Genomic DNA, 18,763 nt, shown 5'->3' on the forward strand with positions numbered 1-18,763 from the left:
TTTACCCACTAAAATGTGGGTCCAACCATGTCATCCTACTACTTAAACTCCCTATTACCTCTAGGATAAAATACAAAATGTTGTTTGGCATTCAAAGTCCTTCAGAAGCTAGCTTCCTCCTACCCTTCTGGTCTTCTTAATACCTTACTCCATGGCACATACTCTTTAATCCAGTAACATAGACCTCCTTGCTGTTTCACAAATGAGACACTCTTATCTTTTGGCTCTGGGCATTTTCTCAGGCTCCGTAAATCTGCCAACTGGCTTCCTTCAAATCCCAACTAAAATCCTGTCTTTTACAGAATGCCTTTTTAATTCCCCTTCCCCCCCTCCCCCAAACACACCTTAACTCTAGTGACTTCCTTCTGTTAATGAGAAATATAAATACTTCCTATTTACTGTCTACATAGATTGTTGAAATACATATGTTTGCAGTTGTCTCCCCATTAGATTCTGAGTTCCTTTATGGCAGGAATTGTCTTTAATATCCCTAGCACTTAGCATGGTACCTGGCACATAACAGGGTTAATGGTACACACACACACACACACACACACACACACACACACACACACACACACACACACACACACACACACACACACACACACACACACACACACACACACACACACACTTTTAAGAATTATTTCAAGTAGTGGTAACTGATTTAGAGTGATCTATCCAGAAAACCAGAAGTAAATTCTCTGGCTTCATTAAGGAAGGAATCTTAGGTAAAGATTCCTATGCTGTAATTAATGAAGATAAGTAGCTACAGATAGACACTTAAACATGTACCCCTCACGACAAAAACACAGTTGAATTGTGGCAAATAATCACTAATATTCAAGGGAATTCTGTCTTTTAGGATCCCTACAGTATTGTATCCCAATATGAAAAAATACACTAATTCATGATGTCAAAATCATTACTCTCAAGAACCATTATCATTTTAAAATCAGAAGCAATGCCATTTAAAAACTTTTACTTTACTGAAAACTATGTAATAAGTATAAAAATGTATAAGAAACTAAAGGGAAAAACAAAAACAAAAAACCTTTATTTGGCCCAAATTAAAGTTTTACAATTTACAAATTGTAAATTTTACAATTTACAATGTAAAACAAATTAAAGTTTTACAATTTAAAACAATTTACAATAATCTCTTTATTATATTGTTTATACAAACAAAGGAATCAATTAACAAGCATTTTTATTATTAGTCAACTACTATGTTCTAGGAGAGTGACAGACATTGGGGAAACAAAAAAATAAAAAATGAAACAATTTTTGCATTTAAGTACCTTATATTTTACTGAGGGGAAGAAGGCATATATATTAGCATATACAAAATATATTCAAGATAATTTGGGAAGAGAGGGGGTATTATGGGGAGTATAAAAGGCTTCATGCAGGAAAATGCATTTAAACTGAGATCTGAATGAAACTAGGGTTTCTAAGGGGATATGCTGAGTACAAGAGAGAGGGCAGAATGTACAACTGCAAAGATAGAAGATAAAATATCTGGTATGAAGAAGAGCAAAAAGACCAGTTTGACTGGACTGGAAAGGTATGAAGGGGAGTAACTTAAAATAAGGATGAAAAAACAGACTAGAATCAGATAATATAAAGTTTTATAAATGCCTTAAATGCCATATTTATTTATTCATTCATTCAGTTATTAGATAGCTAGAGATATATTACAAAATTTCTCCTGGCACAGGCTGTTTAAGTGCACAAAAAAACTTGTTCTTTGAAACCATCTCCATTATTTCTTAATGCACAAGAGTAATCCAACATATTAATATATCATAATTTGTTCACTATTGATGATGAAGTAACTGATCAACATGGTTGATCAACTAATCCAGTGAACTAATCAACTAATTCCAGTGGACTAATGAATAATGCTACCCACTCTGACAGAAAGGGAGATGTATTTAATCTGCAGAATGAGGCAAATATTTTTGGACATGACCAAAGTGAGAATCTGTTTTGCTTGACTGAATATTATCAGAAGGTTATTTTTCTTAACAAGGGAAACAAGGTGAGAGAAAATAAATGCTCATTCTTAAATGTTAACATAAATGTTAATGAAATAAAACTGTTAATTTTTAAAATGCCAATTACAGACTATATTTGATTCCAAAGGTATTAGAGAGACACTAGAACATATTGAGTAGGGGAGTAACATGGTCAGGATAACGCTTTAGAAAAACACTTAGGTGACTGTGGAGAATGGATTGAAGAGAGGAGAAATTTGTGGCAGGAAGAACAATTAGAAGGCAATTGCAATAGCATAGGGGAGAAGTAATAAAGGCTTGAACATAGATTGTAGTCACGAGAGGAAAGAAGTGGATGGATGGATGAATGGATGGGTAGATGGACAATGATGATAATGATCGGTTATTATATAGCAACTCAAAGTTTGCAAGACACTTTACAAACACCTCATTTTCTATTGATACAACTCTGGGAAGTAGGTGCTATTATTACATCCATTTTACAGATGAGGAAACTGAGCCAGACGGAAGTCAAGTGACTTTCCCAAGGTTACACATCTAAGTGTCTGAAGCTGGATCTGAACTCTGGTCTTATTGACTCCAGGTCCAATGCCCTATCCACTAAGCCATCTAGATGCTCCAAGATCCTAGTATGATCTACAAAATCTAGCAACTCATTGGCTATGGAAGGGGGGTGGTGTGGGGGTGGAAAGCAAGTCAAAGATGACTTTAATGTTCCAAACCTGAGTCACTGAATGAATGATAAAGTCCTGAACAAAAACATTTAATTTTAAGATAATTTTAACTGTAAGGAACTTTTCCTTACTCAAATACTCAAGAGATTTGTGATTTCCTTAATGTAATTCCTTAACTTCCAAAGATATGAAATGCAAACTATCCATGCAATGTCCTCTCATAATATAAGGTAACCACAGTTGATGCACCCAACATGGAGGGGGATAAGGGTGGAAGAAGGGTGAGGGAAAGCTTTTATTCCATTTATCCTGGATACTGCAAGTATACTAATGGAGGACAGAGGTTGCCAAAGGGCAGCTTTGGGCAGCTTCAAATGTAACCAGGAAGCCTGTCAATATCCTTGACATATCGTGATATCCCGAATCAAACAATACTTCAAATATAGTGAGATAAGAACAGTGTGACAGGGGGCTGTAAACTCCTTGAACAAAGTACTCTATTTCTCTTTATCTTACTCGACAGTATTGGCTTTTTGGCTGCTGTTAACACACAGTGAACTTGTATTGAGCTTTCAGGCAACTAAAATACTAAACTCTTTTTCAGACAATTTACTGATGATACCTCTACTACCTTGTACCTGGGAAGCTGATTTTTTTCAACCCAAATTTAAGACTTCATATCTAAACCTTTCAATTCCATCTTGTTATGAAATGGATGGAGAGAGAAAAAGCACAGGCAAGAGTCAATTGGGAATTTTGAGAGCATCTTTATTAGCCGGGCCAGCAGCTGACTCATGGAAAAACCCAGAGGAGGCAGCCCCAAACTAAGGTATGTGTGTGCCTTTTAAGCATTTCGGCACTTCCCAGTACAGCCTTGCGGTTTCAACAGCAAACATATCTCACAGAACAGTTTTGACAGGGACCCAAGTTGCTGCTAGGCAAGGGGGCACAACAGAAAGTGGCTACTAGGTAAGGGGGGCACAACAGAAAGTGGCTGCTAGGCAAAGGGGGGCGGCTGCTAGGCAAGGGGGCACAACAGTAAGTGGCTGGGCCCAAACCTGCCTAGAAACTCAACAGACATTTCTCAACCCAGGAGCTCCGGGGGTGGAAAATAACGTCTACTTCAGTTAGACTGAACAGAACATTATATTCTCAATCTGCCTGAATCTGGTCCTCTATTTCTACCTCTAATAGTCATTAATAAACATGCTGCCAGTGCCTCTTAGCTAAATCACTTATAAAAATGTTCAACAAAACATGACCATAAAAAAACTGACAAAAAAATACTTTATTAAGTACTTTGCTAAAGTCTAGGAAAACTCTCCAATTTACTAGTTTAGAATGGTTGTCAAATAGGGAAATGAGCTTAGTTTGGCATGATGAGTTGTTAAAAACGACATGCTGGCTCTTTGTGACCACTGCTTCCTTTTCTACTTCTCAACCATTTCTTTAACAATTAAAATAAATTTTTTTGCCAGTAACCGGAAGTCAAACTCATCGGTTGAGATTTTTTAGAATCCTATCTCTTTGATTTCTTGAAGTAGAGGCTTGAGTTTCCTTTTCAATAGTCTTTCATATGGGGGGCAGGGAGAGTAGGAGACAGGTGACATGGGAAAAAAACATGTCTGGTCTGTCCAGATAAGCTTTCTTCACTTGATACAATCATGTTTATGTGGCCTTGTTTCACATTTCTTTAAGGCAGAACATGTCTTCTAGTTATTTTCTTTGTAATTGCCTACAGAGATTAAATATAGTAGGTGTTTGGTATATTTCTATGATGAAATTTGTTCATAATCTTACTATTAACTTAATTTTCATATTATTTAATGGCTTCATCCTTTAATTTTATAACTAACACAACTTGGTGAATACTCCTTTAATATTTCAATGAAAGCAAAAAAACAATTATCAACAATTACAAAAATGTTAAAAATCTCATTTTAATTACAAAACTTAAAAACAGAAATAGTACAATGTTTTAAACTTATTCTATCATTTTAATATTGTGTAACTTAAACTTTATTCCCCCTTTATGAAAATTTCAGGTACTAATAAATAAAATATGATCATTAACCTAAGGTTATGAGGGGAAAAAAAGGAAAAGTACTTATCTGGAATCTTTGGAACCAAGCAGTAGGATTTCAATTAGCAACAATTTTGTTATGTACAAGAAACAAAGTGATTACTTACCCTGTTCATAGAATCAAAGCACTTCCTGACCAAAGATTCCACATCATTAGGTCTATCTTGAACATTTATCCAGTCTAATAAAGAAACATTGAAAGAAGGCAAATCACTCTCTTTAGGTTCTACTGAAACATCTTCCTCCTGGACAGTGCTCTGACAAGGTTCCTTAATTTCCTTGACACTTTCAGGATCTGTGTTGTCCATGGCTGAATGTTCCACTGATTTGCAATAAGAAGCTAACAATGATTTGTTAGTCATCCGAGGCATATCAGGATAAAGCACCAATTCTGATGATTTTTCAGTCTCATTGTTTTCTGTTTCTTTTCCCTCATGTTCAGGAGAAGAATCAAGTCTTCCCAAACATTCCCTGTAGCTATGTCTTGTTAGGCACTCCAAAAGTGGAATCTTGGCCATTACCGAAACCGCAGTTCCTAAACTTAAAATATAAGCAAACTGTCAATAACAAGAAAATACACAAAAATGCACTAATTCAGAATAACTGGGGAGAATTCCTAAGTGAATTCGCTGCAAAAATATACTACAGATGATTTTAAAGTCATGTATGTCTGTATGCAACTGAAATTCTGATTTGGTAAATGGAAAAGTAATCAGTGCAATATGGTAAAATAGAAATAACAGTAGATCTGAAGTCAGAACTTGGTTTTGACTTGATTTTTCTCCAAGTTATAACACTACCTAAAGTTGTACAATCGTAATAATTTCCTCACCTATCAGATGGAGATTATAAAAACAAGGACAAATATTATGTAATCTGCATTGGGCATAGTAAAAAGATTCTGTTAATGTTAAAATATCATGCAAATGCAGGTTATTATCCATGCAACAGACTAAATAAATCTGACATAAAGCAAATCCACCATATAAAAATCCAGATTAAAAACCCACCCAATAAAATAAAGTGGAAGATGATTATATATTTCAGATAAGATTCACACTGAAGGAGTAGCTCCTTCATACTATTTAAAATATTATTTCACTTATATAATTTCTACTTATATATAACTGCCATATAATTACATACATAGTATAGGCTCTTATTTGTTGATAGAGCATATACTAATATGCAACTGATATGTGTTATTATCAAGCTTAAAAATTATTTGCACTACTTGAAAAGCTTGTTTTCTAGGAAGACAGACTACTGCCATTTTTATACTACTCATTTCATTAGCCAAGCTCTTTCCTCCTTTTTAAAATTTCTCTTTTTAATCATTTTTCTGTTCTCAAACAGTTTAATACATAATTATGAAAGAAACCAGCCCAAGAATAACTTTATGTTACTATCAAATTTTCTTGTGGTAAAATTACTTTAATGAGGAAAAAAGAATCTTGTTTTTTAAACTATCAGAAAAAATTTAACTTAAAATTTTGACATTTATGCACACTGAAGAATCAGTGGGAAAAAAGTGCTTTTTATTAAACTTTTCAATAAAAGCTTTTCCTTCATTTCAGTTGAGAGGGAAAAGGGAAAGGAAAAGAAGTGTGTGATAGATATGTAAGTTATCATCAAATTTTTAAATGTACATATTATTTCATTATTCTACTTTATTTCTCAGGATATCTGCAGTGTATGTTTCTTAAAATTCTGAAAACAGACCATCTAGACATTTAATGAAATGAGAAACTTTACTTGGTATAAGAATTAACAACTCAAGAAAAAAATTAAAGTAATTAAATTTAACCATAAAAATTACAAAATAAAAACTGTATTATTTAGTTCAATTCTTCAGGTATTAATAGCAGACATACTGTGTGAGCTTCAACTTGATATCTTCTACAGACTGTAGATAATTTGAATATGCACTTTCAAACTTAGAAAGCAGTTTTTGGTAGGATAATGTACAATCCTCTAAATTGGCCATTATTGCAGCCCAGCCTTGATGTTGCAGATGTTCATCATGGACCAGACCTTCACAAAAGGAACAAAGCTTCTTGGCAACCTCATGCATTTCCTATGTGGAAAAAAATGAATAAAAATATTCTATCAAATCAGATTTAGAAATGACCTAATACTACCCAAGTATATAATGAAATGACAGAAAATCTCAGGAGGCCAGGATCAATGGTCATCATTTCCCTTACAGTAACTACAACAGGAGCTGTGAATGTGTTTTTATTGAGATTTCAGAATGGCTAAGTCAAAACAAACTTCTTAAAAGCTAGAATTCTTTAAAAAAAAATTAAATTAAACAAATAAGAAAACTACAACAAAAAATGCACACTGAAGCTGAATGTCATTACAGTTTTGGAAAGAGTACTAGTGTTGGGAGTCAGAGGAGATAAATTCAAATTTCATTGTTAATGTTTGGTACTTGTGCCATCTTGAGCAAGTCACTCAACTTCTCTGGGTGTCAGTTTCCATATCTTTAAAGGAAGGTCATGTGACTTTTGGCCTCTAACATTCCTTCCTGTTCTATAAATGTGAACCCTAGTATTCTGATGGAGACAGCCTAGGCCTCTGAACCAGAACCTTGAGAATAGCAATACTTTTTAGCCTAGTACCTTCAGTCATTATCTTGGGAAGCAAACCCTATAGAGATGCCCCTAGCAACTGTTGCTGCAGATGACACAGCCACAGCTACTGAAGACCCAAAAAAGAAAAGTCTTAATACCAAAGTCCTCGACACTGTCCAATGGTTCAACATTACAAACTCTTATCCTTTTATCAGTAGAAATGACAAGGCATTAATATATGTTTTACCAGTGTATCCTAAGGACCAAGGCCTTTTCCATGACTTGCAGCTGAAACTTTCCATGTATTATTTGCCTTATTAAAATGTGAGCACCTTAAAAGCAAAGGCTGTCTTACCTTTCTATTTGTATCCTCAGCACTTAAAACAGTGCTTCACGTAGTAAGAACTTATTAAATGATTCACTCATTCACTGACTCACTCACACTCAATTCATTCATTCATTTTACAATCCTAGAATACTATCTTAGTCCTCAGGACTACAAAAAGCAATTAACTCCAGATCCACAAAAGCAAATATCTTATTCATGGTAATTATTTTTCAGTTAAGCATCTCTGCATAGATTAACATAACTACAATTCTTCACAAATTATTTTCATTTAAAAATTATTACACATGAGCCCACATTTAGAATTATTAATGTGCTGAAGCATAAGGGCTGAGTGTGTGTTTGTATGTATGTGTATACATATGTGAGAGATAAGGCTTTGGATGCGTGATTTCATTTCATCAGTGAAGGGAACACCAGGTATAAAAACTTCTTTCAATATAAACAGTTAGGCAATCTTTAAGAGGTATTCTCTTAACTCTTTTTGTGTCATAGATCCCTTTTGGTAGTTTGTGAAGTCTATGGACTCTTTCTCAGAAAAATAAATTTAAATACATAAGATAAAATACATAGAATTACAAAGGAAACAAATTATATTTAAATACAACTATCAAATTATTAAAAAGCAATATCCCAGGTAAAGACTCTCTAACTTAGAGTATCAGAGACTTAGAGATTTAATGTGAAGCTTAGAAGTCAACTAGTTCAGCCCCCTCATTTTACAGTTCAGTAACTGTGGCCTAGAAATATTAAATGACTTACACAAGGTAGGGAGTGGCAAAATAGTGCTATGAACCAACGTCTAAATTCAGCCCTTTATCCGGTAGAACAAAATGCTATATTTTACTCCCAGGATAGTGATCTGAGTTAATTAGCAGTTAACTGACTTAATAATAGCTATACAAGAACATTAACTAGCATTTATATTGTGCTTTAAGGTTTGCAAAATTCTTTAAAAATACTGTCATATCTTGGGGTAGGTGCTATTACTGTATCTATTTTACAGGTGAAGAAATTGAGGTTGACAGAGGTTAAGTACCTTCACAAGATCATATAGTATCATAATTATCTTGGGCAAAATCTGAACTCAGGTTTTTCTGATTTCCAGTCCTATGTTCTAACCACTGTGGCATTTCAGCTTATTTGTCCTTATTCACAAAGCTAATGTGTGTCAGAGTCAGGACTTAGACTCAGATATTCATAACTATGAAGCCTTCCCTTCAATCACTGTGACATGAGGGCTACTGTATGGGGGAGTGTAAGGGTGGGGAGGGGGAAGAAAAAAAGGGAGAATATGTGTGTATCCATGTTTGTAGTCTACAACAGAATAATAATTTATTTGTGATCACTATCAACAATGGAACACACAAGTACATTAAAGGATAAACAAAACATATTAAAACTGGATAAATGATTTGGACATAAAGATTATAGTTAGGCTAGTCAAGAAGATGCCTAGAAATCAATTTCAATGACAAGCAAAATTGAGCTTTTAAAGGCCTGCCTAAAAGAGTTGGCAAACAAAATGTTCTCAGTAGTTGCAATGTACTATTAGAAAAGGAAGAAATCAAGTTTACAAGTTTGCACAAAAAAAGTGGGGAAAGTTGTAAAGAAAAATGTGAATCAAAACATTGAGATTTCACTTCCCACCAAGAAACTGACAAAAATGACAAAAGATAGGAATAATCAATGTTTTAGGGGTTGTGGAAACATAGCCACATATGTTATTGGTGGAGGTGTGACCTGGTTCCAGTATTAAAGGAAGCAATTTGTAGTTATTCAAATAAAGTGACTAAAATGGCCATAACCCTTTGACTTAGTATAAGAATATACCCTAAAAAGATGGTTGACAAAAGTACAATTTGTGAGCAATTCCAGGTACCTTCACAGGTCAAAATATCAAAAAAGCTACAGCACTGATGTCAAGAGCCCACATACGCTGGTGAGATGTATAACCTGACCCACTAGCTTGAGCTCTGGGATATACTCACTAATTTCCCTGCCTGCTACAGTCCCTGCCAGCAAAATCTGTCTCTGCCCTCACTCTACCATTCTGTGGCAAGACACAGTAGACCTGAACTCCACCACCCACTTTCAGAAGAGGGGGAAGTAGAAGGCAAAAGCATGTTCTGGCTAGGGCAGCAGTGCTTAAGCAAATTAAGAACAAAAAGAACAAGGTAAGGACACCACTGTGTACTAAGCATGAAGGAAAAGGGACTGACTAGAATTGAGATGGAGCTACTTGGATTCCCCTAGAAGACTCCTGGGGCAGAGACTGAGGTACATGAAAAGTATATACCCAAAGTGGGAGAATAATGAGACACATGTCTAGTACAACTTTTGGGGGATTGTCCATCAAAGAAGAGTCAGGAAATGACAGACATGTATACGTGTGTGTGTGTGTGTGTGTGTGTGTGTGTATATATGGAATATAAGGAAATATAAAGAAAAAAAGACTAAAACAAGCCATGGATCTCAGGAAGAAGACAGCTAGGTTAAAAACCTAGAGCACAAATAGAGAAATCTACAGGGAAAATATGAAAACATAAGGGGAAAAATGGCTGCCAAGATACTTAAATAACTGCAAACATCTCTAAATAAAAATTGCAAACAAAGGAAATTACACCAACTCCTGATGAAAGAGAACCCTATGAATTCCCAAGAGACAACTAAATATCAGCAAATTTTCCCAAATGGTTTAAGAGAGAGATCAAAAACCTGAAAGAAGCTGAAAAGGAACACAATAGTTGAACTCATGCCCTGCACAGCAGAAATAATTATCAGCAAAACAAATTTTGACTCTCTGCAGCAAGCCCATCCAAAAAAGAGATCAAGTGATGGGGAGGGGACAAAAAGAAAATACCCATATCCACCATTATATTGATAGCAGCACTTTTTGTGGTAGCAAACAACTAGAAAAAAAGTAGATGTCCATCAATTAGGGAATGACTAAATTATTGCATTCATGTGTTACATGAATGTAATAGAACTGGGTTCCAAAAAAAATAAAAGATGAATATGATAAATACAGAAAAGCGTGGAAAGAAATGAATTGATGCAAAGTGAAGCATAACAAGAAATCTACATATACATAATGACAATAATGTACATGGAAAAAACTATCACAAAACAATCAAAAACTAATGTTGTAAAATTGCAAAGAATAATTATGGCCCCAAAGAAGAGATAAGAGAAAGAAACTAGGGGCCTGTTTATCTGCAGAGGTGGGAAGTACATGTATTTTTCACGTTTTTTGAGATATTGATCAGTTTTGCTGATTTTTTTCTCCTTTTTTCTTTTCTTAAAACAAAAATCTTTGTTAAATGGGATGGCTCAATGAGAGGAAGAAGGGTTATAAGGAGAAATCTAAGTCTGGGACTCAGAAAGATTCTAATGATACCTTAAAAAAATAAGTTTTACTGGATACAGGTAGGAATTATTTGGAAACCTCAGAAGTTATTTGTGTACAACTTACCACAGCAAGCTGTGTCCTTGAAGCTACTGTATGAAAAACTGCAGGCATCATAAGAGATTCTTCAACTTTTAATTCCATGTCATTTTCTGCTGAAAATGTGGTTTTGGGAATAGCAGGAGGACGATCACATAAAATCATTTCTTTGTTAAACAGAAAAATTGGATTTGTGTCCTGTATTTAAAAGAATTATAATTTCAAAGTTAAATAACAATTATTCCCAGTCCTTCTCCCAACTTTAAAATTATGATTGTATGACTGACAGCAAAATGGTTTACGAGTATATGGATACTTCATAAAATATTTCTTTTGGTTATTTCTATTTCTTCCAAACTCATTATAATGCCATCAAAAAACAAAACAAAACAAAAAAACCCTTCCATTCTCATCAAAATACTGTGTTCCCTGCTCAGATAAAATGTATAACAGAACACAGGTGTATACTTACTGTTCCAGCACTGTAAGTGCATACTCTTCGATCTGAGGCCATACATTCTCCTCCATTTACTACCAGTACCTGCTGGTGAATTGCAATCTTATATTTGCTTTGGATCGCATGTTTAAGGTCTGCCACACTATAAGAAAAGAAAACTAAGTTATTTTATAGTTGCCTCAATAAGAGGTTTATCTTTCACAAATAAAGTACATAAAATTTAAAGAGGTTTATGCCACAATTCAAATTAGGATAGTTTAATTAAATTTTATGAAATTATAAAACCTGGCAAAAGCACAAGTCATAACAGAACGATTACAAGTTACTACATGCACAGATAGGAAAAAATTTATCGTAAGTAAAAATCTTGAACATGAAGTAATAAAGAAAACAATTCAAGCTTTCCTTTTTATCAGATCTTTTTAAATTTAACAAAAGAACTATTTACTTTCTTAAAGTAACAAATTCTCCTTAATAAAGTCTGGCATGATTTGCATTATACCACAAAATGAAACTGATTTCAATGACATATGACAATTAAGGCAGTTTTAAGTTTGGGGAACTCAGGAAATTAACAACTCCAAATCTAGTCTATATTCTGTCTCTCAAAAGTTCAATTGTTTCAATTTTACTGGAGAGGGGAAAAAATGTAGCCAATCTAATTTTAGGTAACTAGATTCTATAAACTTGAATTTTAATTAAGACTTTTCATTTCAATATGAGAACTTGACTTCAGAACTAGAGATGGAGTATTGTTTTATATTTGTTGTTCTATTTGTTAGGAGCTGATTATATACCAATCTCGTATCATTCTGTGATTCCTTCTTACTTTAAACTCTTTCTTTTTGGCTGTGTGTACCATTTTTAACTTACCCTTGAAGTTCTGAATTTTGACCATGTTGTTCCTAGAAGTTTTCACTTTGGACTTTCAGGATGTGATAGGTGGATTTTATTCTATTCTGTTTCTCTTTGCCCTATGGTTCTAAGAGATCTGGAAGTTTTTGTTTCATTTTTGAATATCTTGAAATATGGCTAACAAGCATGTTTGGTCATGATTTTCAGATAATCTGATGATGCATTCATTTCTCTGAGATTTTCTGAAACCTATGTGAACCAGTGCTCTTTCCACTGTACTACTTTCCTTTATTATTTTCCCATACAACCACAGAATCATTCCTTTCAATTTACAGTCTGTCTGCCTCTCTTTCTTTCTCAATCTAGACTCCACTGGGTCTCCATATGCTGGCTCTTCCCCAGACCCTTCAGGTTTGTTCTTTTCCTATGCTTCAGAATCTTTCACATTTTTCACGATCTTTCAAACATCACTGACAAAGGCTTAGCATGATCTAATATTTTTTTCAACATATAGTACGTATGAATTAGGTAACAAAAAGTCAAATATTCTCTGTATCTTCATGCATCTTGATTCATTAAACTCACTATTAGTCATTTTTAATCACACCTTTCCTATCTCCTTGGCAGAGAAACAGAAAGAAAGAAAGAACTGAGTAGCTCTGCTTGGTATGAACCTTTTATGATTGTCTCAGACATTTCAATTTCAATCCCTCTTTTGGGCCCCCTAGTTCTCCTAGTACAGTTTTTAAAAAATGCTTTTGTAGTCTCAGTTTTCCTTGCCATCATCAGCTCATCTCAAAACCCTGACCATTTGGACTATTTCACATTTTTGTTCTTATCCTCCTCTTTTTGAAATTTAAGTTGGTTGGTTCCCCATATATCCACAACAGTAGACTTTTAAATTTTATTTATTTTCTGGTGTGGTGACTGGGGTTAAGTGCCTTGTCCAGGGTCACATAGCTAGTAAAATGTCAAGTGTCTGAGGCTGAATTTCAACGCAGGTCCTCCTGACTCCAGTGCTGCTGCTATATCCCCTGGTACCCAGCTGCCCCTCCACAATGATCTTGTGATACATGTCTCTCCTTTTCCTCATCAGAAATGTCTTGTAGTGTGTTAAAAATTTCCTTCTGATGACTCAAATTTTCCTGCACAAATTTCCTCTATAGAATTCTGGACTATTAGATTATACTTTTCCTTTCAGCAAACTCAACTCTTTTGGAATCACTGTGGCAAACAGGTACTTAGAGGTCTACCCAAGATAGAAACAGTATATGCACCCAACAATAAACTGAATAGCAACTTTACAAAGACCAGGCTAGTTAGATACAGTATACTCATGAACATACTGTTAGGAAGTAGGTGTTAAAAATTTTTGGCCATTGCAGCAACTCATGAAGCTGTCTTCTAAGTTTTAAGTGTTGTAATGAAATAATGGATTTTTCGAAACATTAAAATAAAGCATTCACAAATCATAAGCAAAATTTATACTGTATCACAATGTGATGTTATACATATATGGGTAAAAAAAGGAAATGGCTTCATACCTTCCAAGCACAATCTTACTCAATAATGAGGTGGAGGCAAGGGGTTTGAGGAGAGGGGAAAATTAGGGAATAAGCATTTATATATAACCTACTATAACAAGATGCATTTTCTTTAATTATTATACACACACACACACACACACACACACACACACACACACACACACACACAGAGTTCTGTCAGTAAAATATTCTCACGTTTGCACTGCAAGTTCAGTGTCAAAAGTTAGGGTAGTTCCAGTGTTGACCAAAAATACATATAACTTCATGATGATTTCTCTGGATTCTAGAAGTTTATGTCTCTCACTCTGATATGGTCATTTAAGAACTAAAAAGAATTAAAAAACAGAGACCAATTTTTACTATATAGCAATTCATTAAGAAAAATCATCTTATTATTAGAGCATATCTACACATAATTAAGATAAGTACTCAGTTTTCACATAGAAGATGATTAATATTAAACTATTTAACACAAATGTTTAAAATATAGTACTCATGCCACCAGAGAGGTAACCTGTTACATGGAAAATAAAGTAACAAAGTAACCAGATTTTTCACTTTAATAAAGACAAAAATCACTATATGCCAAATACACAAACATTCGTGTTCAGTGAACTCTAGTAGCTCTCTGCTACCTTTATGATCAAATAAAATCTCATCACTTTGGCATTTAAAGTTCCTCATAACCTTACCCCTTCCCATCTTTCCTGGAACATATTAAGTGCTTAGGAAATGCATGCTGACTGACTGAAGTACAGATCAGTTTTTGCCATCCCGTTGGCTCTCAAGAGGAAGTAAAGGGACATATAGTAGGAAATGTAGGTCAAGGTAAAAGCAAAAGGTTTCCACAAATATATATTTTAAAAAAAATAAAGTTTCCTTGCAGCTGTTAAAAATAATCCTAGTGGAAGGCATAACTTTAATCCAGTTCTTCTAAGTACAATAATAATGATGTTTCTATTATACCAAGGAAAATATTTTACAACTTAATTTTTAAAATTTACTAAATATCTTTAATTGCAAGGCACTAGGTAGGGTCTAGGGATGTGAAGAAAAAATAAAGTAATTCCTGCCCTCCTTGAATTTATAGTCTATCATAAAGGTTTCCAAGTTAAAGGCAAACAAAAAATGTATATGTCAACCAAATACTATGTATAAAAAGTAAGAGTTAGACTTACCTTCAGGCACTGTTAAAGGGGATATCACTTTTCTTAACTGTAAGAGACTAAAAACTGGTGTATGCTTCCTTTGCTTGATATTGGCAACAGAATGACATTACTGTTCAAAATAAAATCTGGTGACCTAGAAATGAAAATATTTTTGGTTCATTTATTAAGAAATATCACATATGCCCAAGGTCTACATCTTTGGAGAAGATTCTAGGGGGGCAGGTTAGTCATCACAGCTCCTTACCTAATGTAAACCAGGTTTAAAGAATTTTCCAGTTACTATTTTAAGCAAAGACACTTTTAATACTTGTAAATCACCAGAGCCTTCCAAATCACATGACAAACAAGGAGAACTAAAGAGTTTCTGTGATCTTCATGACCTCAACATCTCCATGAGCAAAAGCTAAGGAAATGCAGTTGCATCTATAGTCTAAGACACCAAGAACCTTAATGAGGCAAGAACTCAACAAGACCTAATGAAATCACTCAGCACCCCATCAACAATAAACTGCCTCACTCTGGCAGACTAGGACAATTTCTGGAATCCATTCAGCAGTTTGTTTGTGCTGCTGTATAGTCTTTATCAGCACACCCTTGCTTTCACCCTACTATTCTGTGGCAACAAGTAATATAACTCAACTCTGCTTGCCCCCTTCTATAAGGAGGAAGTGGAAGTATAGGAAAGCAAAACAAGTATGTTCTCCCTAGAGCAGTAAGTGTGCTGCTCTGTAAGTAGTTCTGTCAGAGACCTAAGAAACACAGGGAATTGGAGAAAGGTGCCAGCATATGTGTGTAGCTCAACCAAGTCAAAAGAAAAGGGAACTTGAATCCAGCTGAGACCAGTTCTGTTTTCCCAGAAGTCACTTTGGGGGAAGAGACTATAGCAGGTGAAAAGTGAATTCTCTATCACAGGCAGTGTTTCAGACAGCTTTTTAGTTCAACACAGGAGAAACACCATCAAAGAAAGACAGAGAAAATGAGTAATATTGAGATAATAAAGAAAAAAGGGAAAAGAGTTTAAATACCAAAGTTCTTGGGAGAAAGAAAACTTGGTGAAAAATCTTGAGCACAAGCAGATAAACCAATAGGGAAGGCAGTAATAACAAAAGGCAATACTAACTTCAGACCAACGAAGTCCAAACATCTGAATAAATATAATAAATATAAATCAACACCTGATGATGAAGAGAACCCTGTGGATTCCCAGGAGTGCACAGCAGGAGAGAAATTAGAATAGTGAAAGCAGAATTTAAGGCCTGCACAGTAGAAAGAGAAAAACTTGAGTGAATGGTGGCAAATTTCTCCAAAGGGGAAAAAAAAAGAACAAATGATTGGAACTGCCAACACACAAAAGTGAAGGACAATACTGAATGAAAAGCAAAAAATAATATTTAAAAATCTGCATTAGCCAATGTAAGAATTATAGGTCTGCCAAAAGAAAATCCGAACACCATAATGCAAGAAATAATACAAGAAAACTGTCCACTGCCCCCATCTTCTAGCTGTTAGTGGCACAGGCTCCTAAAGACACAGTATTTCTGGTCATCTTTTTCAGAACTCATCCCCTCTGACCACAATGGTTATAGTGGAATAAGAATACTACTTGATTCCAATTGCCACCTCTAGACTCTTCCTTTACATCACTAACACTCAATAACATCACCTCCTTTGATGTTCATATCATCAGCCCAGTCACTACTCTTGATTCTTCATTTGAACTACACCCTTTCAGTCCCATTTCTAATATGTTGCCAAAGCCTGCCAATTTACTAATTTTACCATCATAACATCTCTGGCATAACTCTTCCTTCTTTCCTCTGACATTGTCACCTCCCTTGTACAGGTTATCACCTCACACTTTGGACTATCATAAAAACTTGCTTGCTAATTAGTCTCCCTGCCACAAGTCTCTCCCCACTTTAGTCCCTCCATCACCCAGCTGCCAAAGTGATCTGGTCTGACCTTGTTACTAATAATAACAACAGCTAGCATTTACATACAGCCTAGATACACCACTTAACAAATATTTCATTTGATCCTCAGAATTCTGAGAAGTAGGTGATATTAAACCCATTTTATATTTGAGAAAACTGAGGCAGCAGTTAAATGACTTTTCTTAATAGAAAGGCTTCAAATACACAAAAATATTTATAGAGGAACAATTTTTGTGGTAGCAAAGAAATGGAAACAAAGTAGAAATCCACTGATTGGAGAATGGATAAACAAATTGTGGTACTTGAAAGTAATGGAACATTGCTATGCCATAAGGAAAGACAATTTGAACACAGAAGGTTTAAATAGAATGATTACAAAGAAAAGAAAATAATATTACATGTGAACTATAGCAATGTAGTAAATGGGCAGAACAAAAAAAATTAAAAAGAATGTAGATTGGTTTTTTTAACATACTAATTTAGGTATTAATATATCTATAAGTATCCATGTATTTCCTCTAATTTATCAGTTTTATTAACATAATTGGGCAAAATAGTTTCTAACTAATTTTCTTTATTTCCTCTTCAAATTTTTTTAAATCTTTGAAGTTTTTTTTTTTTAAATCAAATTAGCTATTTTTATTTTACTCATTATTCTGCAAGGTACTTGACAAATTATCTCTTGGTCATTAACAAGCTTGGGCTATCATTATCTCCATTTTACAGATGAGGAAACTAGGGATAAGAGAAGTTAAGTCCAGGATGTCACAGCTAGTATCTGTAGTAGAATTTGAACTCAAGTCTTCCGGACTTCAAGTCTATTTCTCTGTCCTCTTTGCCATCTAACTGTGTTAAACAATATGCTCTCAAAGAAAGTAAAGAAATTGGAGAGTAAAAGAGCCATGCATAGATGAGAGGGGGTGGGCTTTTTATTCTCATGCAGTAATTACCAGAGTAATCATCTCCAATTTTGTTAAATTAAGGTTCTTAATTTCTTTGTTGTCTTTTGCTTAGATTTGTCTAGATCTGAATGAGGGTACATTAATGTTCCCCACTAATGCTCTCTTCCATAAATCAACTTGTGCTTAATAACTATTTGAATCTTTGTGTTCATTTTTCTTATAAACAGATTATTAGATTCTTACTTTGCATATATTCTGCTACCCTCTTCTATTTAATGTATTCATTCATCCCATTAACATACACAGTTATGATTCTATTCATCCTGTCCTCCTGTACTTTTTTCTCTTTGATCCCTACCCTTTAGAAAGAGGTGGTAAAAGAAAGGGAATTTCACTAAAAACTGTTAACCCTCCACTTTCCTTCTATAACTCTGATTGGTTTGAACTTCAAGGAACAAGATTTGCTACTTAGGATAAGCTGATCATCTGAAATCTCATCATCATTTAACTCTGCTCTGGCTACTCAATGCTTTCCCAACTGCCTCAGTCTCCTCTCCTCTGTGTTTGGAGGGCTGGAGAACTCCTCCCTATAGCTCTCCTTCACTGAATTTGGACTCTCCAGATAACTCTCCACTTTTCATCTTCAGTTCTCCTTTGTTTGAACTCCAAGGAAAGGGATATCCTCATAGATACCTGCTGGTACCTCTAACCCCTCAGTTTTTAAGCTTCTTTTTGTGCTTTTTCT

The 18,763-nt window shown here is 34.6% G+C and overlaps 1 protein-coding gene across 2 annotated transcripts in view; it reads right to left on the bottom strand.

The window, feature by feature from the left end:
• The window catches only part of RB1CC1 (RB1 inducible coiled-coil 1), an 83,408-nt gene that overhangs the window by 54,243 nt on the left and 10,402 nt on the right, over positions 1-18,763 (bottom strand). For both annotated transcript variants that reach the window (XM_072604582.1, XM_072604583.1), the window contains exons 2-7: positions 15,192-15,315; positions 14,209-14,338; positions 11,627-11,753; positions 11,182-11,352; positions 6,656-6,858; positions 4,889-5,321 (exon numbers count right to left, since the gene is read on the bottom strand). In XM_072604582.1, coding sequence (XP_072460683.1) covers positions 4,889-5,321; positions 6,656-6,858; positions 11,182-11,352; positions 11,627-11,753; positions 14,209-14,279 — 1,005 coding nt within the window. In that variant the 5' untranslated portion in view covers positions 14,280-14,338; positions 15,192-15,315. The remainder of the gene's footprint in view (positions 1-4,888; positions 5,322-6,655; positions 6,859-11,181; positions 11,353-11,626; positions 11,754-14,208; positions 14,339-15,191; positions 15,316-18,763) is intronic.

Source organism: Notamacropus eugenii, chromosome 4 (genome assembly GCF_028372415.1).
Source record: "Notamacropus eugenii isolate mMacEug1 chromosome 4, mMacEug1.pri_v2, whole genome shotgun sequence".
NCBI lineage: Eukaryota > Metazoa > Chordata > Mammalia > Diprotodontia > Macropodidae > Notamacropus > Notamacropus eugenii.